The 26,791-nt window shown below is 47.8% G+C and overlaps 1 protein-coding gene across 1 annotated transcript in view; it reads left to right on the top strand.

Annotated features, from left to right (window-relative positions):
• Positions 1 to 20,465, top strand: part of Ralgapa2 (Ral GTPase activating protein catalytic subunit alpha 2) — a 282,989-nt gene extending 262,524 nt beyond the window's left edge. The window contains exons 39-40 of the mRNA XM_051144780.1: positions 6,642 to 6,763; positions 20,425 to 20,465. Of these exons, the coding sequence (XP_051000737.1) occupies positions 6,642 to 6,763; positions 20,425 to 20,429 (127 nt within the window). The 3' untranslated portion in view covers positions 20,430 to 20,465. The remainder of the gene's footprint in view (positions 1 to 6,641; positions 6,764 to 20,424) is intronic.
• The last annotated feature ends 6,326 nt before the right edge of the window (positions 20,466 to 26,791 follow it).

The following is a 26,791-nucleotide window of genomic DNA, read 5'->3' as shown; positions in this document are numbered from 1 at the left end:
CCATATGTATTCCTATTTAATCACCTTCTCTTTTTATGCTTTGCCAGAAACGGGGCTCAAGGCATTTCCAAGTGGTTGTACATTTCTGATTGCCTTCCACTTAGTCAACACTTCATGAATATAAAATGTCTGCAAAAAGTCCCAGTGGTCATTGCTCTGATTAAGGTCTAAAGTAGATCTTTGGGATGAAAGAGGAGAAACCACCCAAGTGACACTGACTCCTTCCTCCCAGAAATCAAGTCATTGTCACAAGCACCCAGAACTCTCGGGCATCAATTGTTCCATCTGACCCCTGACCTCTCCAGTGAGTTTCATCAGCCAAGTAGCCTGCTGCGTCAGTTCTCACCCAACTTCACAGCACTTTCTCGAGACCTGAAATTTGCTGAATGGCTAATTTTCTTGTCAGTTATATTCTTGCTCCTGGGAGACTTTGATTGACAGTGTCGGGGCCATTCTCTCACTTGCTGAAGGTAAGGCAGTCCAGGAGAAGTGGAGGAGACAGAGATGTGAAAAGGCTGTGATTAAAAGATAGTCTCCTCACCAGCCAGTCCCTGAGGAAGAACAATGCTGACCACTTCTCATGAAAATATGGACCACATCCATGGCACCCTTGGAATATCTCAGATCCTGAAAGGCTGCCTTAAATTCCATTGCTGATGGCCTGGGGACGTGAGAGCAGATCTTCTCTCCAAAAGCCTAATTTAATAGCCCAAAGAAAATCTGCTTTCCCCCATTTCCATTTGTTCTTATCATTTCCTCAGAATTACTCTTAAACTTAGTTATATGGGTGTTTTCTTCTTCTTGAGCAGGAGCGGCCCCTCCCCTCAGGAGTGCGTCATTAGGGCTGGAGACCTAATCTAATATCTTGTACCCACGTCTTTCATTTCCTCTTCCAGAGCCTCCACTTCATGCGGTCGCATTATTCAGTCAGAAGCCTCCTCTTCATGTCACCAGGCTGTGACATTTACATTGAATGATTCATGTATTTGCCATCTTAAATAGTCCTAACACTGAAATTTGCATTCTACCGAAAGACAAACAGACTCTCCATGGAAAGGATGCATGGCTTTAAAATATAACTGCCTCTGCCCCCGCACTGGTCATTGTGGAATGTCATCCATTTGTTTAGAGTGAGGCATGGCCACCTGAACCCACCTGTGGTGGATCCTGCCTAGTGGCAGGGAGCCAGATGTGTCAAGGATCAGAAGTGCGTCAGGTCAGGGCCTCCGATCCCAACTGTGACCTCTCATCAAGCTTTTCTGTCCCCAACTCTCCCCACCTTTCCTGCATCTGATTTTTCACATTCTCTCAAGTGTATGTATGCTACGTGTCCCCCAGGTGTATCACCTACTTCCTGAGGTGTGCACAGAATACGTGCATTTTTGAGCCTTTTGTAAAAGTGCAATAAACATTATAGAGAGGATTTAGAAGCAGCAGCTGTGATGTAAGAATGAACAGAGAGTAGCATCATAATCACTGAACCCTGAGTAAGTAGAGGTCTTGAGATGAGGAGCTCTTCTGGTGGGTACTAGATCCAATGACAAATGTCCTGCTGATAGGCACACAAAGAAGCAGGAGTCATGAGCCCACGCAAGCCAGAGTGTGGACATCCTCCTGGCGTCTAGAGGACGGAGAACAGAATTTCTTAGCTCCCCCGAGGGGAGGGGAGGGCACTGCTGCTGAGTTCAGGATCTGGCCTTCCAGAAGTAGTAAGGTAGAAAGTCTGTGAGCCCTTTACTTTGTGGTTCTTTTCAACAAGCCCAGAAAGCTAACCTGGGAGCTAGCTTTGTGATGAGGTGGTGGTGACCCCGATAGACGAAGGTGTCAGAATTCTTCCGAGGAACAAATGACACCTCTCTGACAGTTCTGAGTCATGACTTCCTGTCTTTGCAGATGGCTGCTGGAGAGTCAAAAAGCTGGTGGCTTCAAGGACATGTAGCTTCGGGCTTGTTTATGTCATAATAAGTTGCTGCAAGTGTTATGAAACTTCAGGATAGGGACATGAAATGACTGGTGTGGCACACACCCACTATCAGGAGGCAGCCTGCCCTGAGGCCAGCCTGAATATCATGTCCAGAGTTAGAATCTATGGAGAAGGGCTGAGCAACACAGGTTCCAAAGGATTAAAAAAGTACCACCTGCAGAATGCCTCTTCCAAACTCCAGGACAGATGATTGAAATGCTTAACAGTCAGCCTTCACAGAGTATAGACAGGGGAGGAGAGGCAGAGGGAGAGAAAGAGAGGGAAGAGGGAGATTAAAAGGGGGAATTGTTTTTCTCCTTTTCATGCAGTCAGCGCGGTCTCTGTGTACCCAGGTTTGCATCACAGGTTGTTTGTAGCCCACACACATATTTAAGTCCGATGGTTTGTCCTCAATTAGGAATTTAGCTCCCAGCCTTGCATGACACCCTGGTCTTGACCAGTGTATTCTGGAATTTGTGATCTTCACGGAGAGCAGTAAAAGTCAGAAAGTCCACATTCTCATGTAGTTCTAGTGTAGAGAGAGGGTAACTGTGACACCAGAAAGTACTTGACAGTTTTGAGCTGACGATTCCAATCAGTAACATAACTTGGTCACTGCAAAGCCTATCCAGAGGCTCTCCCAGCTCGTTCACTTCAGTGTTCCTTAACAGAACCTGTGAGCCCACACTAAGGTGGCCAGTGCAGGCCATCCCTGTTACCATGCTGCTTTTTCCATAGGAATCCTGTGCAGAGGGTTCCTGGGTCGGATCCCAATAATCTGTCCCATCTGCATTGTACCTCTAAGACAACTGAAGCTGCGAGTTGGGGTGGCTTCTTCCTTCACCATCTTGTGAGGGAAAGGGCCAGGATTCTCATCAGAAACAAGCACCTTCCTTATTGTTACATTGTTGCTGTTCTAAAATATCAAATAATAATCAGACTAAAGTTGGAATCATGGGGTTGGATTCCCAGCAGAGTCTGTCAGGTTTATTGATTTTTTTGACCACTGGAGACATCTGAGTGGACTTTATATGTAACAACGTAGGAATAGTTTACTAAGGAAGCTCAAATACAGCCAGGCACAGCGGCTCTCACCTGTAGTCCCAGCAGCTGGTAAGGAGAGGCAGGAGGATTGTGAATTCCAGGCCAAGCATGGCTACGTAGTAAGGCCCCACTGAGAGCAGAAAGCTCGAGGTGAGTGATCAAGAAAAAATACCCCTCTTTGAAAGCATTTTTATCATATTAGTGAGGCAGTCATTCAGAACAGAATTCGAAGTTTTGTGTTTCTCGGGGTACTTTTCAGAGAGCGAAGAGCAGTGCCTGGCATCAAAACGGATGTTGGGTTTATGGCCCAGAGCTTCAGCAGCCCCAGCCTGGGGAGGAGCTTGCATTTTGATGCCTACTTACACTTTTCCTTCTCTTGTTTGTTTGTTGGTTGGTTTTGCGTGGGGGTGGTTCGGTTTGGTTTTATTTTGTTTTTGAGGCTCTGAGGATAATAAGTGTCAGACAACATTGCTGCAACTCTTCCTTGTCATAGTTCAGTACATTCAGTTAGGACCCTCAGAGTAAAGTGTTCATTGTGCAAACATGAGGACCTGAGTTCAGATCCCTGATGCCTACCTAAAAGTTGGGCACAGCAGCATGGCTGTGTGATAGGGGCACAGAGACTAACAGACTTCAGGTCTCAAAAACTAATATTAAGAGCAATCAAGAAAACTGTTTGGCAAGACCTCTGCTCTCCACACACAGCGTCATGCACTCGCCCGCATGCATGTACACACATTCATGTGCACATGCCTATACACACCACACAGAGATAAACAAACAGACCAGGGCTGTATTTTTCTAAGACTACTAAACAAGTGATTTGGGGTATTCATGTGTTCTTGTCTGTTCAAAGCATTGTCCAGGCTGGGATGATACTTACTTTCTCTTTGTCCTGGATCCAAGTGAGTTGCTTTTGAATCTCTTAGTCTAAGCCAACCCACTATGGATGTTTGTCTAAATGACAACACCCAGTTCGGTGGTAGTTAACACTGTTGAGAGGGAGAGGGAGAGAGAGAGAGAGAGAGAGAGAGAGAGAGAGAGAGAGAGAGAGAGAGAGAGAGAGAGAGAGAGAGAGAGAGACACACAGTCTAGGGCCTGAACGGCTGTCCTTCTGTGAAGGACCATCTCCTCCTTTGGGATCCAATTCTGGAAGCACTCTTGGCTCTTGCTGTTGTCTGTAGTCCTGTGATACAAGAATCAGAGCAGCTTCTCAGACCTTGACATTCGCCCCCTGTGAGTGCGGTGCTACACTTTCTCCTGAGAGCCCCGATCTCTCAGTCATGACAGGGGCCAGCCTTTTGACAGTCGGAGGGTGTCACCCAGGATAAGGATGATGGACAGCCCCCTGGGATCAGTGTGCAGCAGTCCTGTAGGTTTGATTTTAAGTTTGATTAACAAGGCTACTTTCCAGATAAGACTTCCGTGGAGAATATAGCAAAGGGCATGCACATTTCTGTTGGTCACCATCGTCCCCAGCCCTGTATGAGGATGTGTTAGGCGCGGTAGAACCTTTCAGGAAACAGCAGGACAATACTAGGCAGAGCATGTGACAGGTCTTTAGAGGGACGTGCCTGCTCTAACCCAGGCTCACAAGCAGACTGTACTGAAAGGGGTGGGGGTGGGGTGGGGGAGCCATGAATTGAGCATTGACAGTGGGCCACAGCAGTCCGAAGGCTCAGGTGGTTGTCAGCCATAAGTTTAGCTCAGCTCTTTGAGTAATTTGTCACGCCTGGCTCAGCCCCTGCTGGGCCAGCACGTGCCAGCTTAGTGTCAGAGGGCCTGTTCGCCAGACGGCCACTCAGGCCTAACGTCCTGCTGTTCCCTGGACCAGTGGCTTGCTGGGGCCATACACGGAGGGCCGCTCTGTGGCGACAGCCAAGCGTTGTGCAGAATGAGCATGCTCATAATGAGACGTGAATGGCATTAGTGGGTCCCTCTAGAATTGGGCCTGAGCAGGCGCCTCTCGCTGAGGAAGTTTGGCAGCCTGTTCATTAAAGGCGAGTCACCAGGAGTTCAGCCCACAGCCCAGGAGCCAGCTCTGAAGCTCTGTGACCATCCATAAAATCATAAATCTTCAGAGGGGCCACTTTTGAAAGCTTCCAGTGCATCTTCTTCAGTTAAAAAATAATAATAATAAGTTGTATAGAGCAAGCTTAAAGGGAAATTCTAGCACAAAGCAAACCCCACCCTCCTTTCTACTGATGTACGCAGGCAGGGCCGGCATCTGTAGTTTGGCTTGGATGACAACTGAATGTTTGAAGTGTACGGATTAGGCCAGAGAGGCATAGTCATCCCTTTTGCATTTCAGTTAATGAACATTTACACTGTGATGGTCACATGTGGCTACTAGGTGAGTGAGCACTGCCCCAGTGTGCCTCCAGTCCTCTCATGGTGCGCCACCGTGCCCTGAGTGCACAGAGGGCAGAGGGCCTGCACCTAGAACTTGGTGTCAAGACTCGGCCAAAGGGAAACGGAAAAGTGTCTCCAGTTTTAAAACAAGTTCTAGAGAAACTACCTGGAACGATGTAATTGTTCCCAATTTATATTTTCCAAGTGGACATCTTGAAAAGATTGTTTTAGGATACACAGAAGGTTAGTGAGAGAGACATGCAGAAAGAATCGCGTTTCCTCTTTGCAGCTCCTGCTGACAAACCAGTGGGAATCTACATTCCCTGCTTTTTGTGTTCATGAAGAAATTGCACAATTTTCAAAATAACCAGAACACACCCTTTAACTTTTGCATCGATAATGAGGAAGGGGCAAGTGAGACATCATGCTTGCTTCCCTGCGTGTTAATTCCTAAAGTTGTATGCGCAGCGCCTCTGTTCACTGTCATCCTGCTAGTGGAAGCACATGATTCACCGCAGAGGAAGCAGCAGCCTTGCACAAAGGGGAAGGTTTGCTTCCTGCCCTGTGAAAGGCTGCCACACGCAGGGGCCCTAGTAAGACAGCTGGAGAGTTGCTTCAGCGTGTTACGCTTGTAAGTTTTATTGGTGACTGGTTTTTGATTACACATTTGAGTGTTCCAGACTGCAGCTTTAATTAGAAGGCGATGGTTTCTTTCTTATTTTTCTTTTTTCTTTTGGAACTGCACTGTACACCATTTGCTCCGCCCTCTGTGTGCGTTCTTACTCTTATCGCTGACCCTCCCCAAACTCTGCTGCCTTTGCAGATTATAACTCCTGGCCTCCTCTAGCCAAGAACTTACGTTTTCTTATTTTTGCTGAAAGTGTTCACCGCTGTATCGCCAGCTCTTACTCGAAGCATCAGGTCCTTGTGTCTTTAGACTGAGAATCTTTGTTGGCCTAGATTATGAGTGAAGCCGAGGCTGTCACACCAGCCACTGCCATGCTGTTGCAATCACCCACCTCTCCTCTTGCTTAAGTCCATCTTAGAAATGACATAACCAGTGCTTTGATACAATCCTGTAACTTTTGGTACACACACATGTATTAATGATATTACGGTTTAATGTAATGAAGCTAAAAGCCAGCTAACGTCTCTCTATTCTGTGTGACAAACATTTAACTTTCTGGCAAAATGCTAAAGAGTTTCCAAGACGCTTTTTCACACCGAGCGGGGAAAGCCGAGAAACCGCACGTGTGCTTGTCTCCTTAACCAGTCACTGCAGCTACGAAGAGCGGGCTCTGTATCTGGAAGCCATAATTCAGAACCACCGTGAGGTCATGACGTTTGAGGATTTCGCAGCTCAAGTCTTCTCCCCCTCTCCCAGCTACTCCCTCGGTGGATCGGGTGAGTCTGCATTGTTCTCCTCCCTCCCGCTCAGATGCATTTGAGTAGCAGACGTACACCTGTTTTTCACAGATAAATGCTTGCAAATTTAAGAAGAACATTCTCCCTCTGAATCAACTAATGAATTTCAAAAGGAATGATGACATTCGTTTTAATTTGTTTTGTATCCTGGCTGTTTGCTGTGTTCCTTTCTTCAGCTATCCTGTTAACCCTCCAATCTAGCAAGGTTAATGAACTTTTTCTCAATAACGTGCGCCTCCTCCATTCAGGAGTGTGGGCTTCTTGCTGCGCTGGGAATCTGTTGTTTAAAAAGCGATGCCCAAATCACTGCATACTTATCAAAAAAAGAGCTCCTCACAGTTGAAGCCGTCGCTACTAACGCTAAATGGGGATTACGCTGCGGAGATACTGAGGTCAGGGGTTACTGCTGGAGACGTGGAAGGCCGGTGTCCCCAGGCCTGTCATTACTGAGGGCCCCGTGCATAGCGCTCTCTGGAGTGGTTGGTGTCGTGCGGACAAGCCACCGGCCAGAGCAGCACCTGGTGTGCAGCATTTTAGAAAACGCCTTATAATGCTTTTCATTTAGTAGGCAAGTGGAATTGCAGAATTTTCCATGGATTTCCTTGTTTTTAGGCACATAACTATTTTTATATAATAGTATCAGTTTGAAAAAAAATAAGTGCTGCCACTTAAAATGTTGATATGATTATTATGGGTTTTTTTTTTTAAAGAATCAAAATAGTACTTGTGAATTTCTGCATGCTGTTACAGATTAATTACCTGTCAGAGAGTAAGTGGGATATTTAGTCTCCGGCATATTGAAATTCCCAGTGAAGGGCTTCCTTTGCCTTCCCTTGTTTCAGCATAGCTATAAGGAAGCTTAATAGATTTCTAGCCTGTGTTAATTGCTTCTGAACACAGCCTTGCTTCTCCTTTGCTGACTTGTTAACAAATATCTTACACACGAAGTGAAAAAAATCAAATTCAGTGAAATAAATCACTTACAAATAAAATCAGCCATGCGTCACTGTTTAACATCGCTGGCTTCAGTCCACGCCTCTTGGAGCTTTGTCGGGAGATAAGAGAGAGAGGCTCTAGCACATCGAGCCAGGGCAGCAGGCAGAAGGCTGGAGAGATAAGCAGGCTGGCCAAGGTGCGGAGCCCATTTACATAATCACGCCTCTGCTTCCTGGTGAGGCGAGAGAAACACAGGCATGGCCTCTATTGATCTTTGTTGAACTGGGATACTGAGCAACATGAGAAAAGCTTCTAACTTAAAGCTTTGATTAATGCTTCTTACATTAAAAAAAATAGAACAGCTGTGAATTGAATTCTTTTATACACTCTGCCAGCATTCTATCTAAGACAAGAAAAAAAAATCTGTTTCAAGGGAAATGAAGATTTCATACGCAGTCTGGCTAGAGGTTTAAAATTGTGTCTAATTTTTCAGTGAAAGAACACGAGGAATCCACTGCAGGCTAATGCGTTAGAGCTCGGTTCAGCCTCTTCTCATCCTTTGGAGACACTGGGGCTTCGTTTTTTTCAGTGCAGGTTTTTGTTTTTGCTTTGCTTGGTTTTGTTTTTTTTTTTAACTTTTAAGAAAACATTTTATTTTTTAAAAATAAAAGAAAAAATGAGATAATAGCTAAATGTTTTTATTTCTTAACTTTTGTATTTTTAAGGTTGATGATTATCGATGTTATTGAAACAATAATGGGTATTATTTTCTATGTATATTTTAGCCTCTGAATAAGTAAAGTTCATAATTATTTAATCAGTTCAGAATAGCTTAAGTGAGACTATAGGAGCATTTGGATTTGTGTGACTACTTAGGAGAGGATGGCCAATAGGGGTTTTCTTTTCTTTTCTTTTAATTACTTAATAAAAATTCCAACAGCTTCTTGGGGCAGGCAGTAGAACTTTATACCTGGAGCAAGAAACCATATATAGCACACAAAAACAAATATGGTTTGTCGTTATCTCAGATCAGCATGAGCACCACATTTTGTGGTGTTCACAGATTCCACGTGCCCTTCACAGTGACTAGAAAGAGCAGAACTGCAGTGCGGAGGGCAGTGCAGTGAAGATGGAGTTCCGCAGCTCAATGCCAGACACCTTCTCAGAGCTGCATTGCCTATGTGCAGACCTCACTTCCAGAGAATTCCCTGCCCCTGCTTCTACTCCCTCAGAAGACAACACTTTTCACTCTTATTTTCTTGCGACAGCACAGTCAAACCCAGAGGAGCCCAGACCGGCCAACTTACACTCAGAGACTGAGGCAAAGTCTGCTCTTCTAGGCGACAGACCAACTGGAGACACTGACCTTGAACAGCTTAAACCCCCACAGTGCACACAGGGCCTAGTCAGGCTCTTGGAGGCCGTCGGTGTCATCAGAGCAGGGGCAGGGCTCCTCATACACATGTGCCCAGACTCCCCTAGCCTTTGTTTGTACCTTTCATGCAAAGGCGCAATCTTTGTTTGTTTTTGGTTTTTGAGACAGGGTTTCTCTGTGTGGCCTTGGCTGTCCTGGACTCACTTTGCAGACCAGGCTGGCCTTGAACTCACAGCGATCCACCTGCCTCTGCCTCCCGAGTGCTGGGATTAAAGGCGTGCGCCACCACGCCTGGCTACAGTCTTTAAGGAAGATGCTTGCACTGTGTCATATAGCACAGCCAGAAGGTAGCATACAGTCCCACTGTAGAGAGATGTTCCAGGTGAGCCTGACGTGAGTCTGCTGGTAGGAAATGCCTATGCCTCTCACACCCTCTGACCAGAGCACATCTGTCCATGCCGCACCGTGAGTTCTGAATAGGGACACAGGCTTCATCTGTAAGAGTTCAGTTTCTGTCACCGGCTTTGAAAAGAGGATTCATCTCCCAATCAGAAATGTTAGTGTAAGGCAGCCCCTTGTATCTGTTGCCTTTGTTGCTTGAATTAATAATACTCATTGTGAAAGGTATTTGGGTGGCTTTTTCACCTAGCCCTGCCTACAGTTTGCCATTTGGCCCCCTCCCCTATTGAAAAACAATAAATAATCCAAAAGATAGCCAATATTGACATGTATGTTTTATGCTCGCATATTTATGTGTGCTTAACCCACACAGCTCTGGGAGTAAAGGACTAAGTTTGTGTTGTCATGTTATCAAGAAGGGAGAGCAGCCGAGAAGCGCTCCTGAAGGGTTAACTGGAGTGGGCACCCTCGAGTGCTGGGGAGGGGCTGATGTAATCGCTGCTGCTCACAGCCAAGTGCATCTGTTCACCATGAGGTCACTCTTCTGCATGCTAATGACTTGGAGAATCCAGTCTGATGTTTGACATTATCCAAAGGGATATAGTGTAAATCTTTACCTTTGGGAACTGCTCTTACCGAACAAAAAGGGGGAAAGAAACTTGTTTGGACTTGCATGGGGGGTTTCCTTGTTGCTGGGGGATTTTTTTGGTTTTTTGGGGGGTCGGGGGCAGCGTGCCTCCCTGAAGCTGCTCTGAAGCTTGTGAAAAGTCTTGGAAGAGTCCACTTGTGTCTGTTGATAAGTGAATCCCAAAACAACTATTATGCTCCCAGCTAGTAGTTTGGCACTGGAGTGCAGTGAGTCTGTCTCCTGTAATACCTAACTTTCAGAATTAAGAAGTCAGAAGTTGGTGAGAATATGTTTTTATTCTGAGGAATGTATAAAACCAAGTTCAAGGAAATTTGTTCTTGGTATCCCTGGATTGGCGGGTGTTTGCATGACATGCCAACACTGTTGATGGCTCCTGCCCACTTCAATACTGCTACAGAGAGCCAGCAGAGGGAGCACAGGTCTTTGTTTATTTGTTAGCCTCAAAATCACAGCCCTTGATTTCTCCAAGACAGGGTCAGTAGTGCTTTCTCCTTCAGGCGAGGTTGTGAAAGCTCTGGGATATAAAGCAAGTGGCAGAAAATGTGTCACCCCGACTTTGATCCACTGTCTGCTGCTTGAATGTAGGTCATATTGGGGCTTAAACCAGATTAGTCTGGGTCAGTCTTAAGATGCTGCTACGGCCCAAAGCTGCAAACTTTCCTCTTCCTCAAATGTGTGTTTGAATGGCCTCTTGGAAAGGAGTATTGTGTTCATCTGCCTCGTAGGATAGACATTTGCCATTCTTTTCTGCTGTTCACTACAACAGCTTTGACAGTGCACCAGAGACCATAACCTGGGCCATCAGGGCCACTTGGTGGCAGCCAGTGGAATCAATCCGCAAAGCCTCGGACAGCGCATCTTGTCACACCTTAGTCCCAAAGGGAATCTGGGGTGCAGATGCTGTACTGACTGGCTCTGTAGTTCACTGGCCTTTTCCCCAAGGTGTGAACTCCGCCGGCTTCCCCTGGTTGAGGCCGCCATGCACATGTGCTCACTGTGCCAGCTTCTGCCAGGCTTATCACTCTGCGTACAGATCCTGGAAGGAATGCTTTACTGGGCAGTTAATTATCATGTTAGCCCCCAGAAACAGACAGGTAAACCCAGGCCCTGATCCAACAAGCGTTTCGTGCTGACTGGAAGGATAATCCCACTGTGCATTCACTGAGCGTTCATTCCTTTCCTCAGTCTCCCTCCCTCTGTCCCTGCTAAAATGGTCTTAGTCAGGCTTAGATTGATAGCACAGCTTACACGCGTGCTTCTTATGTATTTAGCTTGATCATAGCTTAGGGAAACCAGCAAAGAACATCATAGAATGTGGAGGTAGAAGGGACTCCAGGGAATATCAAGTCTAGCCTTTTCTTAATAACTAAGCTGACGCATAAACCATGAATGAACAACCAAAGATTGCTGACAAGTTGGACAGCATAGCCCTGACCGCCCCAGTCCACACATGGGCACGCCAGCCCAGCACCTGACCTGTGGTGATAGTCCCGTAAATTATGCAGTAATGGCTGGTTTGTTTTTTATATTAAAGCCCAGGATTAAATTTGAGAGTTTCATATAGAGAACCTAGAAGTTTTCCTTATACATAAGTTCTCTTGTGTTGGCATCTACTCCAGAGCTCACAGCCAACCCAACTCACACCCTCAGCATGCCTGGCTTTTCCTGGCCAAAATGTCCTGTAAACAGGTAACTGCCCCCATCCCAACAATCCATCTGACCCAAGCTGAGATCCCTTCCACACAGCCTGCACAGTTCTTACCTGCTTGGCTTTTGTTTTGTAACTTGCAGATGTGTTCCTGGAAAGGTGAGAAGACGCTGATAGAAAGTCCTTGACCCCTCTTAATCTTTTCACCCAGACCCAGCTTGGCTCCTTGGAGCCACTGTATTTTCAGTGTGATCAACTTACAATGGATTTATATAACTCTTACAAGTACAGGGGCTTCTATGCTTCTGTCTTGGATTTGTTTTTAGCACATGTAATGTGTGTGTGTGTGTGTGTGTGTGTGTGTGTGTGTGTGTGTGTGTGTGTGTGTGTGTTTATCCAAAGTGGGCTATATGTTCTTTAAAGAGTAATGCATGTCACTTTTTTCTCACATTGTGACAGGAAAATATGGTAAAGCAGGGCAGAGAGGTGTCAGGCTGTTGCTTTAAGCGGTACAGGTGTGTCTCCAGACCACAGATGTGTTGGGTCTGATGCAAGATGCAGAGCAAACACCTGTAATTACATCTCATCTGCCTTCTCCTTCCTCGATCTCTTAGGAAAAGTGGGTCAGTGACAAGCAGTGTGGTCAAAGCCTGGTGTGGGGAGAGAGGGGAAGCCAGGAGCCGGGTTAACCCTGAGGCTGGGCAGTGCAGTTCTGAGTAACTGACACCTGATTCAGGGTGCTCTTGTAAGTGCCGCTGAGGGTCTCAGAGAGAACTCTCTGTGGCCCTGTTTGTCACCCCACCTTGCTTTGTGCTTATTCATCCCGATGCCCTTTTAACACTCTGTTACTCTCCTCCTGTTGCTCTGGGAAACGAGCAGAGGTGAGACATTTTTTTCCCATTCGGTCAGCTAGAATGTGGTGCTGCAGCCTGTCAGATGGAACATCTCTGAGATGACCCTGCCTTCCAAAGGCTGCTGCCACTGAGCAGACAGCTGAAGGGCACACACAAGGTTCCGGGAATCTCGAGAGGGCCTGTGGCTCTCATTTTGTGGAGAATGGAAGTCTTAAGAGAGAAAGAAGATATTCATGAAGACTCTGTGCCCAAAAAGGAAAAAAACAAAAAAACAAAAAACTAGATAGTTAGTGCAAAATATGACTACAAGTAAAAACAACCCTGCTGGCTAGTGACCCTGAGACTCCCCTGAGATGGGGTGGGCCGTCTGTCTTGTGGTCCTGGAGCTTGTGAGCAGAGATTTGCGTCCTGTGTCCTGCAGTATCCACTTCGTCATCCAGCGTTTACCTTTGCAGCGCTGGCTAAGACCTAGGATGCCTGAGAACTAAAAAGCCCTTCCACATGACCAGGACAGACTGAGTGGACTGGGAAGAGCCTTTCAGACACTCGTGGCCCCTCCAGACCCTGGTCATAGCTGCCGAGGATGGGAAGGGAGCTGGCAGCTTAGAGTGGTGCCGAGCTACTGCCGTTGGAAGCACCTCTGAGTGCCTGCTCCCTGTGAGATACTGTAGTCAGTCAATCACACTTTCCTGGCCTTCCAGGGTTTTATGCGCAGGTGGCATCTCTTTCCCGCCTAACTGTTAATTATGGCTCTAGGGGACACTGGAGCACTTACCAAGGGATGGCCAGCAGCTATCAAGAATCTTTCTCAGACAGAGTTTTGGAAATGAGTTGTAATTAAAGCTCATTCAAAATAACCTTTAGAGTTTGAGAGGGGCCCAAGGTTTGGAGCACCCCAGGCTCACATTCTTTGTGAATGGCAGTTGTGGCCATTATGTCACTCTGGCCTCGCAGGTGGTCCATGTGCAGCCTTAGCAGCCGGAGCTTCCTGGAAGACTCTGATTCTGCTTGGATTTCCACTTAGCAAAGAGCAAACTAAAGCAAGGCCAAATGAAGCTCTTGTGCTGGCATTGCAGTGTGCTGTTGGATAGAAGGAATGTTTTGTGCTACCCTTTCCAGGGACACTTGGGTGGGGTTGAGTGGGAAAAAAGTTGTTTTGTTTGTTTTTTGGTTTGTTTTGAAAATGGGAAACATGCCCATCAATATTGTAGGAGGACGGGTTGGTAGAAGGGAAGGAGAGAGAATTTACAGTATTAAGATGGCCAACATTGAATCCTTGGCATATAAGAAGGTTTACAGCGTTATGGTAGAAAAAGAATAACCAAAAGCCTATTTTTCCACCACTTAAAGAATATAAAATGATAAAATCCCAGGTGAACTCCACCTACCAGTATGTCTCCTGCCCCCCACCCACCTCCTGACATGCTAGAGGCCACCACGAGGTACTGAAATTCTGGATCCATAGAAGTGGGCAGATCAGAAAGATGCCTGCCTTGCCTCCCTTGAGGCTGCCTCCCGGATGGAGGAGAAAGAATCAGCTATCAGGACCTCTTTGATGCTAAGCAAGAAAAGACAATGGAAGACAGGGCAAGGGAGTGTACTGAGAAAAAACTTATCCAGTGCAGAGATGAACGTTAAAACAGGCCCCATGCTCACTGGCCCCTCCACATGGACCCTGCTTCTCCACAATTGATGGCTTCTGGGGCAGAGGGGGACAGTTGGGGGGCGTAGAGGTAGAGAAAGATTCGCCTTCCCTTGGGGGCCTAGCCACAGGGAGTTTGACCATGCTCCAGTGAGTATATAGATAACACAAGATGGACTTGTTTCTTTGGTTTTTGTTTATTTCTTCTTCCTTTTTTGGAGGGTCATGAGAGAGGGAGGAGTGGGAGGTGAGTGCAGTTGGGGTACATGATGTAAGATTCCCAAATTATCAATAAGATGGTGGGGACAGGGGGAGGCATGTGACACTGATGGAGACTCTAGAAGGAGTTGAGGGAATGGGCCACATGTAGAAGCCAGGTGGGGAGTAGCCAAGGGAAACCCTCACGTGTAGGAGCCTTCTAGACACTAGCGGGAGTAGAAAAGGGCTGGGAAGAGTGCAGCCAGCAGTGGATGGACATTCAGCTCAGAGCCGCCCTGCAGGCACAGGGGAGAGGCAGCTATTGGAGAAGCTGGGCAGCTCAGCATGATCACAGTTTGAAAGGCTCAGTCTGGCGTCTGTGGAAGCAGGGACAAGTTCGGTGAGACCTTATTCACTGCATCATCACCTGCACACAGCAGGCCTGCGCTACTGTGACTGACAGTCCGAAGGCCTTGACAATACAGAGACATCCCTCCTGAAAATCTGCTGCGGTGCACTGTGCCCCACACCATAGTACCATGGAACACAGTCCTTCACCTTGGCTACCCAGGTGAAAGGAATATGGGGACACCTGTCTTTGCACTACAAGGTGTTGCAGGTGGAGGAAGGTGAGCGCAGGGCAGGTAAGATTTTGATCTGAAGGCACTCACCTCACTCTGGCCTTGAAGAGCTATAGACACAGCTGTTCCCAGCACACAGATAATCAATGACTGAGTGACCGGCAAGAACAGCGATGTAAGGCCAAGATTCCTGCAGTCCTGTCTCACTCGGAAAGCCTCGAGTGGTGGTGAGACCAAGATGAGAGGACCCCTGGAGCCCAGGAGTTCAAGGCCAGCCTGGGGAGTGCAGCTGGACCCCTTCTCAGAGCAGTAGGTAAAGGTCTACAGGACAGCCCCCTGACTTCAGCCGCTGTTTACCAGGGGCTGTTTCTGTGCACCTGCCTACCATTTACCCTCGTAAGGAAGGTTTATCTCCTTGGCAGGTGAAGGCCTGAGGAGGGAGGTGTCCTCACACCATGTGTCTGCCTGGTCATGAGAGGATCTGGGCTTCACACAGGACTCACTCTCTGGCCCATTCAGGGTCCCTGCCTTTGGGTGCCAATGTGTTGAAAACAACCCACAGGCATAGACAGGTGACTAGGTGACTGAGGCGGGGAGGGGGTGTAATGGGGGGGACCCTTTTAGTCTACCAAAAGCAAAACATTCCCCTCAAGCAGAGAGGACTAATTTGTTGGATTTGTGGCCAGGGCAACTTATGGTGCGAGTGGCAAAGGCTCTCTCTCCTACTTTGGCCCAGACAATGTGAAATTTAACTAACACGAACCAAATTATTGTCCTCCAAACTTCAAGGGCATGTATGGCAAGAGCCCCAGGAGAGAAAGCCTTGATTCGGGGCCCACATGCCTCCTGGCTGTCTAAAGACAAAAGGAGTGTTTTGCTTGTTTGCTCATTTGCTTGGGTGCTAGGGGTTGAGACTGAGGACTCACACACTTTGAATAGGTGGTCACAAGGCCATAGCCCCAGTCTCATCCCCACCCCCAAGGGACTATTTCTACCAATAAAAATACCAAGGAGTCTCATCACTTGTTTGTCTCCTTGGATACTTCGGAACATGCTAGAACACACAGTTCCCCTTCCCCCCAGAAAAGCCCACAGACCTAGCTGGCACTTTTTTTTAAAGCTGATGCCTATCAGGGAACTAAAAAAGTCCTGAGTGATGGACACACCAAATCCAGGGAGCACAGAGACAGAACACTCCTAGCCCCTCCCTAAATAGTTCCCCCTCACTACTATCTTGGGGGTTAGGGAAGTGATGAGACAGGGTTTCTCTGTGTAGCCTTGACTGTACTGGACTCACTTTGTACCAGGCTGGCCTTGAAACTCATAGTGATCCACCTGCCTCTGCCTCCCGAGTGCTGGGATTAAAGAGAGCTGAACTCAGGGTACAGGACACTTTGGAGCCATCCTTGGCCACTAGAAGTAGCGTGTTAGCTGCAGAAAGTGTGCTTGCTTTGAGGGTGGCTCAGTTCAGGAGGTGTGGGTGACATTCACATAGCCTCATCACCGCCTGTCCGCTCCCTCCAGGGCTCACAGGTACATTTTCTTCCCAAACCTTGAAGTCATTCTGGTGTTTCTCAGATACTATTTGTCCTGTTCTGCCTTTTTAAAATAATTGTGTGGGTGGGGGTGGATATATGTCAGTGGTAAAGACTTGACCACTATGTACAAGGCCCTGGCTTCAATCTCCAGCATCACAAAGGAAAAAAAGAAAACTTTATTAAAAAAAGTTGTTTTGAGTTATAATTCCCACATCATGCAAATCATGTAGTTAAAGTAGACACTTGATACTTTTAGTATTCTCATAGATTCTACAACTACCTCCATAGTCTAATTCTAGAATATTTCATTTCCACTCAGTCAGTCTTCATTCCTTCCACAAACGCTACCCCCAGTCCTGAGAGCCCACCACTCCACCTTCCTTTCTATGCCTCTATATACCCAAACATTTCGTGTATGGACCCAAACAGCATTATGATTAGACTTCTTTCACATAGCATGTTTCCAAAGTTCACTTGTGCTGTGGTGCTTATTACATTTTTCAATGTTATTTTAATAGCATGATTATACTTTGATAATTTCATGCATTAAAAGGTATAACTTAGTCATAGTTCTTAAGTTCACGTAATGGGCAAAAGGAAAAGTGCCAGCAAAGTTTTTCTTTGTACATTGAAATATCAAGTCCACCCTGGCTTCCCTAGTTCCACCTTCATGCCTTCTTTTTTATATCCCACTAAACTGAGTTAGTGACGCCATGTGTGTACATGGGTACAGGACCTCCACCGAAGGAAGCATGGGATCTCTACCAGTGTCTGTGCCCTAGAGAAGAGTGATTCTTCCTCCTTTTTGGAGGCTTTTCAATTTGCCAAAAGATGTTTCATCATCCATCATCAGTTGATGGACATTTGGGCTCTTGAAAATAGCACTACTTTAATAGCCATGCCCTGTGTAGCCAGATTGAGAAAACTGCCAGCCTCCCTCATGGCTACAGTGCAGCCATCTGTATGCTTTGAGATGCTGAAGAGGCCCGGACACCTTCTCCACTGTGGCATAACCAGTAAGTTGGCAGTAAACTACTAATTTTTGATCTGTAACTTAGTCATACTTCTTTCCTAAGTTCACATAATCGTTGGGTAAAAGGAAAAGTGCCAGCAAAGTTTGTCTTAATGTCCCAACTGTTCACTAAGGCCCTGCACAAGTGTGCCTGCACACACTGCACAATGTGGGTGCTTTCTTCGTCTTTCCATGCTTGTTGGTCCAGCTGTCCTGGCTTTCTGCTTTAGAACCAAAGTTGATGGGCAAGACCAGCAACCAAGCAGAGGAAGCCAACTTCAGTGCCAGGGCTGGAGCCAGAACATAGCCACTGCTGCTGGGTTGGAAACACTGGAAGCCATCCTTGGCCATTTGGAAATGTTAATTAGGCTGGCAAATCCCCACCGGCCTTGGGTCGCCAGTGTTGAGTTGCGTGTGCAGGCTTTCCCATCCACTGCCTGCACCTGTTCCCTTCTTCACAGCCATTCCAAGGGTTCTGAATAACCCCCATCAGCGCTCTGATCCCCCTCCGCCTGCCTTCCTGCTGGGAGAATAGTTAGCACTTGCCTAAAGCTGGAGCCCCTGTCCAGCCTTTCTCCTCACCCATGCCAACTCTCAAACTCACTCTCTTTCCTAATTATCTTGAACCAGTTAATCATTTCCACACTGACTGTTCAGGAGCAAGGAGATGGGGAGAGGCAGCCGCGTTTCTTGTCTGCCCTGGCCCGCATTTACCCCAGGTGTCAGCACTGGGCAGCAGGCTTTCCTCAGAGATGAAAAACTTGCTTCAAACTGCACTCCTTTGCAGCTGGAGGGATCAGGCCCTACGAAGACCTGCAGACTCTCAGATAGCATCTCTAGATAGCATCTCTAGGCAGAATACAAATCTCCACCCATATTTATTATTTCCTGAATTAAAAAAGAAAATACTTGTTGATATCCAGAATATCAAAGAAGTCACATAACACAAAAAGTAAAAACATTGCTCTGAAAATGGCCTCTGGATTCTCCAGGCTCAAACTCTTGTGCATGAACTGCCAGTTGGCTGCAGCGGGGCCGGTTAGTGTCGTCAGGTAGACTGTGAAGGGGTCTCTGCAGGCACTCCGACGTGGAAAGGAACTGGCTGCTGATTTCCCAGCACCGCTAATGTCCAGACATGGCTTCTTATTCAAGACACACGTAACCCTGCAGTACAGTCTCTCAAATCACCATGGAGCCTCTCAAAACTTTTGTTTCCTAATTCGCCCTCCCCCTTAGGACACTACAGAAGTATGTGTGCCTGTTTATTTGTGTGCTCTACCTCCCCCACCATCTGCTGCAGCCACAAAAGCAAGGGGTTTTGTCTGCTGTATCCATTGCTACAGCCTGTAATGGTACTCAGATCATGTCTGGTGTCCAATTGATGAAAAGAAAGATGGGGGGAAAATCATACGTGGGGCCTCTTTCTTCGCAGGCATCATGTGCCTCCCAGAATCCTCTCATCTCCAAGCTCAGTGCTCTCTCTTCTAGACTCTTCCAGTAATGTATATGCTAACCCTTGGGATTATACTACGAAGCTACAGCCTATTCCCTGGTCCCAGCAACTGGGAGTCACCCTTCAAGAATACTCCTTGCGTGTCAAGAGCAGGTGACATCTGAGCCTTGTGGAATAATCAAGGCAGCCTCCAACTGTCTCTGCCTATGCAGCTCCTTAACTCAACCATGGATTGGCAGTTACTGAGATAGTCTTTGTGGGCTGGCACACCACACCAGGCTGTGTCTGGGGACCCTCAGGAGAGGAGCAAACCGGTCCTCATCAGCAATTACAAACAAGTCTTCCATTGTTAGCGCGCCATCTGCTTTCTGGGTTTCCACCAATCAAGGGCCTGTATGCACAGCTTAACCAGGGCCGAGGGGGCTGCAGGAGAGTGAGATCAAGGAGCCCTTCATAAAGAGCCTTTTCTCACACGGGAGAGCATCAGGGGCACAGCACTCTGGAAACCTGAGGCTCTTCCACTCAAGGTAGGCCCATGCACACGGAAGTGCTCTCTGTTAGATGAAACGGAGCTGTGCAGTATGGCACACTGGGAAAATAATAAACCTAACAATTACATTATCATCTAAGCACCCACTGGCTCTGTTACCCACAGTCAGCCCAGACAGAGTTTCTCATGCCTTCACAAGGAGAAGGAGCCAAGTTCATAGTAGAACAAGGAAGTACCACTTGGTCACCAGGACTGGTTATGGATCCTGGCTTCCCGCCCCAAGTTCTCTGTGAGGGGCCGAGTTTTCATCCATAGATTGGAAAATACAACTTCACAGAAGTATGTTCACTTTAGAGAGACAGAAGAGAAAGAACGCCCAAGTGATGGGAGAAAGTCTCTGGTCACGGCGCCAACCTTGGCAGACGAGATCAGCAGAGAATCAGAGTTTATAATTGTGGCAGTGTGTACAACGTTTTGTGTCACTGCTGATGTCCACGCTCGATAAGGACCCAGCTATATGGAATTCAAGAGAGTTGGGGAACGCTCTGAAAGCAAGAACAGGAAAAGTGTGGGGAGTGAGATGGTGAGAAGGGGTGAGAGGGGCCTGGCAGGAAGGACGGAAAGCTGAGGTTTTCCTTCGGGCCTGGATGCTTCTACTCATCTGTGAACACAGCAGCAGCTAGTATTCAGTCAGTCAAGTAAGTATTCAAGTGAACCTTCAGGAATGATTCGCGAGACTTTAGGACTAGGGCAACTAGGGATGGGGGTGGGTTACATGTGTAATCAGCTGCACATGTCATTATAAGGCTCAGCTGTGGAGGTGCCATCCTCCCAGTCACTGAACTTTTATCTTTTCTCCCTTCAGATTAAAATACACAATGGCTTCACTACGATACTTGAGCAAGGTAAGACTAACACTTTGGTGGGTCCCTCCCCCCCACCCCTGCCACGCCCTGCTTTTCGGGAAGAGCATCCATTGACTAACACTTTACATGCCCACTCTCCTCCTTGGGACTCAGCCTTGCCTGCCTCCTGTCTCCTCCCAAGGGGCTCTGCCCACTCTCCTGACCCTACATGTTTGCGCTGCCTGTGAGCCCAGCTTTGCCTGCCTTTCTTCTGCAAGTACACTCTGGGTGGAATCTGACACCAGCACCTGCCATCGTGGAAAATGTCTTTGTCGCCTCTCCTTTGTGTGGGGGCTGCAGGGAGCCATGGGCACAGGGCAGGCCCCCACCCCCCTTCTTTTTTGTTGTTGTTGGCCCCCCAAGCCTGGAGAAGCAGGGTGTGGAGATGAGCCCATAAGATGAGGCGCGTGCTGGCCTGGCCTTTGACTGCTTGCCTCAGCAGAGGCCACCAAAGGCCTCCGCACAGGGAGGGCGGGTCGTCAAGGAGGGCTGCTGAATAGAGGAGCAGCTGGAGGAAGAAAAGCAGACAAAAGCTTGGGCAAGTGCAGAGTGCAGCAAACCCCTGGATCCACAGGCTAGGACACAGAGAACAAGCTGAGATGGCAGGTGTGGCCTCCCAGCCTGACCTTTCTGTCCTGGGTCTGGAAGCCCGACCCAGCACAGATAGCTCAGACGGACAGCAGCCTTTCTACTGCAGGACCGGGTAACAGCTCTCCACTACCGCCTGGCTGTACTGGCTCACTGGTTCACACACAAGAGAGGCTTGGATAGTAGCTATGGTAAACCCACTCAAAAGAGAAAGCTGTCATTTATTAGCCATGTTCCTATGGTGGTCCCAGTGCAAATAAAAGGAGCTTATCCAGGACACCTCCATAAACTAGCAGGCTGCCATACTTGCTGGCTCGATGTGCAGCAAGCCACCACAGCAATGCAGTCCATTAACCCAGCTGCGCCTTCTCATCTTCTCGGCCATGGCTTTGGACAGGTCCCAGTAGTGTCCCCAACTGAGCTAACCTACATCAGCCTCAGTGGTGGCAGGATCTTCAGAATGTAAGTGCTCTGGTCAGGAAGGGGTGAGACAGGAGTGTAAGGTCCCTTTCCAGTATGAGTTTCAGGGCAGAGGTTTATGTTTACAGGCTCCTCTGCCATGTACCCCTGCACTTGCCCTGACAGAGGTAAAATGGAGCCCAAATGTCCTTTGAATAGGCCCAGCTTCCATTTCAAGCAGAGGACAAGCTGGGGCAGCACTGTCAGCAGTTTGCAAGTATAGTCACTGTGGCCAGGCACGGTGGCGCACTCCTTTAATCCCAGCACTCAGGAGGCAGAAGCAGGTGGATCACTGTGAGTTTGAGGCCAACCTGGTCTACAAAGCGAGTCTAGGACAGGCAGGGCTACACAGAGAAACCCTGTCTTGAAAAACAAAACAAACAAACAAAAAAGTATAGTCACTGTGTGCAGAAGGTGGCCCTTACGCTTTGTGCCCACCTATGCGTTCTGCAACTACTGCGTCCATCCATCTTAGGGCACAGTGGGCACAAGGCAACCATTGCAGGATAAAGGGTGCCCGCAGAAAGCCAAGGACTGAAGGAATGCGTGAGTCATGGGTGCACTGGGTCCTGTGTGGCTTTGCTTCCTGCCTTGGTGAACGGGGTCTCTGCCTTTAGGAATACAGACTCCGTGCTGGTTCAGGTTCACTCAGTGGGACAGTTGGCACATCTATCCAAGAACTCAAGCTGTGACCCTCTGTCCTTCTTGTCTTCCCTGGTAAAAGGGGATCTGGGTTCAGCTACGTTTGCCTTCTGACCCAACATTAGCAATGCTTCGCTCCTTTGTCTGATATCTTTAAGCATTCGTTGACTTGCTCTTTTTCTTTCTTTCTTTTCTTTTCTTTTTTTTGGATTCTTAATCCCAACTGATCTTATCAGAGTGGGTGGCATTTCAAACCAGACTATTCTCTGAGGTTCAGTCAAGTTTGTTTCCCCAACTGCCCTTTACCCCTGACCAAAATGTTGCTGCCAACTCCCAGCAACTAGGAGATGGAAAGATGTCCTTAAAAACCTGATCTTGGGGGGAGGAGGGCAGGCTAGAGAGATACTCAGCAGTTAAGAGCCGCTCTTCCAAAAGACCAAGGCTCAATTCTCAGCACCCACATGGCAGCTCATAACTGTCTGTAACTATGGGCACCAAATGGCACACAGACATATATGTAGGCAAAACAAATACACATGTGAAAAACAACACTGGCCTTTGCATGGCCAAGTCTAGCTGTGCTGCCTTTGTTTAAAGCAACCTGGGTTTTGTATTTTTTTTGCAGTGCTAGGACTCAGGGCTTCATGGATGCTAAGCAAGTGTTTTTCACTGAGCTTACCCAACCCTTAGTAACCTGTTTCTGAAGAGGAAAACAATAGGAGATGGGCCGGAGACCTCTGTCTGCCAGCCTCACTGAGCCTGGAAGAGAGGGAGAGTGAAATCCTGTCCGTGGAATCTGAAAGTGAAAAATCAGAGTGCATGGGACAGAATGTCTCCACAGGTCAAGGGAACTTGTCAGTATTGATTTCAGGAGCTCTTCCCCAGAAAGGATAAGGCAAGGTCCGAAGACATTCAATAAACAAATGAATAAATAAATAAAAAGGCATAAACAAGAGAACCCAAATAAATTCATTTCAAACACCGGTAGTGACAATTTCCAAGGCCACAGACCTAGCAAAGCCCGTAGGGAGGAGGCTCTAGAAGTTCTGCTTTTGAGGTTTGTTCTAGGCAGAGGCCACTCAGGGAAGCTTAGAGCATTTAAAAATATATTACAAGGGGAAGGGTGATGAAATGATCCTCTCATTCGCAGGGTGGCCCTCCGGGAGACCAGGCGACACCGCAAGAGTGGCCGAGTGTTGCAGCAGGCATTCTTGTACTCCTCTGAGCTCCCAGACAGCCACCCTGGGGAAGAGAAGTGTGCAGAGCTGCGAGTTTTAATTTTATTCCTTGTTCCCTCTAGTGCTAAATAGCTGCATGCTCATCTGGACTCATTCAGACAAGCAATTTAAGGCATGACCTCTAGTCTTAGGCCCTTTAGGGAGTAACTGAGTAGTAACTCATGTGAAATAGCAATATGTAAACATGCTCGGATCCCAGGAAGACAGCAGGGGATTGACCGCGCAGGCCCCTTTGTGGCTTCCACCCTGTTGTGCTGCAGTCTGGGGTCCCTCCTTTCATTCTTTACTTCTATACTAGCCAGAAAGGCTGATCTTATTTCAAGGAGTAGCAGATTTGTGATTTCTTTCATGTGGTAGAAGAACTCAGGGCAAATACTAAGAGGAGTGGCATGTCTTTATTGATGCATCCAACAAACTCACCTGAACAGCACACTGTGGGGCAGGGAGGACTTAAGACTCGTGTACCAATGACCAGAGTCCCTGGCTTCTGAGCACTGTACATACACCCTTCCGTACACGCCAGAGGTTCTCACTGGCCTCTGACATGGCCATCCTCTGCTTCCTTTGCAGACCTCTTGACCTCCAGCCTGAGTATGGACCCTAAGAAAATCCTCCATGTGGAAGAGACAGGCAAGACTCCCCTGATTTTCTCAGAACCCTCAAAGCCGGACTCCAGGAAACTGTTACTGTGCCACCAGACGCAGCAAGCCATCCCATTGCTGGAGCCCAAGGTCAGAGGTGATGTCGTTGTGCGGAACCTTCAGACGAGGCCCTGTCCCTTTGTTCTGGAGTCTCACCAAACCGTGGACCTCAGAAGAAGAAAAGAAAAAGTTGCCACCAACCAGGAATAATCCTGCTATCATATAGGCAGACGGAGAAGCCTGGAGTCTCTAGGCAGAACACAGTAGCAAAGGTCCGGGGCCCACAGGAAAGGGGCACAGGGCACAGGGCTGTACCCCTGAGTTGTTTTCCTTTCATTTATACAGCCAAGCTTGATTCCCAAAAGGGCTGACAAAACAATTGTGTAGTTGTTGGAGGAATTTCCTCCATACTGATTTTGCTAATCCATATGTTAGGATTTACGGTTTACTCAGAAATGTCATCATCATGGAAACTGGCTGTCCCCAGGGTCTTTTCCCACAGGTAGTTTCACTTCCATCACTGAGCCTTTCTCCACCTGGTACCTGAGGCCCGCTGACTAAGAGTCTCCTGACAACACAGAGTTCTGCCAGGTCTTGACAGTGACATTCCCACATAGAGCGATCAGCAGTGTCTAGAAATATGGCGCTGTCCACATGAAAGCACCGAGCTGACAGGTAGCATCCCTGCCTCGCCCAACTCAGCCCTGCCCAGCCCAGCACCACAACATCACACACAAGCCCTGGGCTGAGCAACATCCCCTTCGTGTGCAGTGCCCCTGAGAGCTCACCTGCAGCCTTCCTCCTGCCTGCTGTTCAGAGACCAAGATAGGCCTCAGAAACAGTTCCTGTCACATGAGGTTTAGGGTAACATATTCTAAGCAATAGATTTGACGTGTGTGTGTGTGTGTGTGTGTGTGTGTGTGTGTGTGTGTGTGTGTGTGTGTTAACCTACCTGGCTCCAAGGAAGGTATGTTGTGCCTATTAGAGGTGGGAAGGAGGGAAGGAGTTAATGTGTCCCTTGCTGGACATCTTGGACCTTAGAATCTGGCAACTAAGAGTCAATCAATTCACAGGGAAGACCTCTGTTGTCCTGCCACCCCAACACACGCACACACACTGCCTCAGAGCTCCAGTGTGGCTTCATTCCATGCTGCCTCAGAGTGGAACAGAAGCGCAGCACAGGACATCCCTTGCTACATGATCAGGCTGCATGAGGCCATTGCCCAGGGCACATATCCAGGGGACCCCTTTACTCAGAGCAGGGGCGCAGCTGTAGAGGATAGGCTTGAGGGGCTCTCCTGGCTGTGGCCACAGCTCTACCTCCCTCTGCCCTCTGTCCTTGCACGTTACTGCGAGCCTGCTCAGTCACTCCTTGTCTCACACTCTGCTTGTCCGTCTCATCAGCGTCCATTCTCCCAGAGGAGCCAGCTTCTCACATGTATGTAGAGCTGGTTTGGCTGCTGCCAACCCTGGTAGAGAAAGGGGCAGACCAGACACTAGACTCAGTGTTGCTGTGAGTGGGAATTCAGAGAGTTCCACTCTGGGAGCACCCTCCAACTGCAGGGAGGGCCGGGAGCCGAGCAGCCTGCCATCCCCGGCACACAGACAGCAGCCCCTGGAGAGCAGCCTGAAGACCGTAGATGGAGCAGGACAGGGCAAAGCAGAAGAAACCCCCAATCCCCATGTGCTGATTTCTAAGGGCCTAGGATGCTCACTTACCGGGAGCTTAATAGTGATAGAAGAGAAATGAGATGTCATGACATTTCCCATTGTGTCAGTGATACCTTGGATTCTTACCCCACCCACACCAAGAGCTCGGAGTGTGTGTGTGTGTGTGTGTGTGTGTGTGTATGTGTCTGTCTGTCTATCTGTCTGTGTGTTCATGGGTCCTGGATTAGTAATAGCTCTGTTTAGAGACTTGGAGTTAGGTTGAAGACTCTGACAACCATCTTTGGTTGGATTTAGCAGTTCTTGTTATTTGGGGTGGAAAATTTAAATGATCAAGTTTGGTGTTTTTACCAGTTAGAAAAGCAAATATTGTGTTTTCATAATAAATGTCTTTTAGTAAAATTGCTAAGGGTCACTCGTCCGGTCGAGGCCCTCCAGAGAGCCACTCATCACATTAGTATTAGTAGGTCAGCCATCTGTAATAAAAGTGTCCCTAATTATCCAAAAGTGTGATGAGGCTCCTGCACGGCCTGGCCAGTGCCCTTACTCCTCTGCTTGCAGATTTCTGGATGTCCATAGAGAAGGAAGCTGATGTTTATAGTCTTGTTGATTAGACTTGTACGCTTTAAAAAATAGTAATCCCACAAGATTACAACTTTTTAAAAATAGCTAGACCTTCAGCAGACTGAAGAAAAGAAATGTAGCCTGGTGAGTGACTTTTACAGCGTCTCCAGCAGCCGAGTCTGCAGCTCTTGAGAGCCCCAGGAGTGGACTCCGACTGCGGTATGGCTGATTAGTAGGACTCTTAGCCTTATAAAGGAGACCACACATCTCCAGCAAGCCATGCAAACCCTGTCTTCCTCACTGTCCTCAGGTGTCCCTCCCTTCTCTCCTCTGACCATGGTAGAGGTTTGATGAGCCTTCTAATCCTTCCTGTGTGTCTTATGTGTAGCTGCATCACTCCACACCTACGGAAGGGGATGCCACATTTAAGGGAGACACATCAAGAGATACCCATCCCTGTGTTTGCACCTAGTTTCTATGTACATGATGTACACAGTAAGCGAGCATTTCTTTAGTTTCAGATCTAC

The sequence above is a fragment of the Acomys russatus genome, chromosome 4 (genome assembly GCF_903995435.1).
Source record: "Acomys russatus chromosome 4, mAcoRus1.1, whole genome shotgun sequence".
Classification (NCBI taxonomy): domain Eukaryota; kingdom Metazoa; phylum Chordata; class Mammalia; order Rodentia; family Muridae; genus Acomys; species Acomys russatus.
This window is presented reverse-complemented; position numbering and strand designations above follow the sequence as displayed.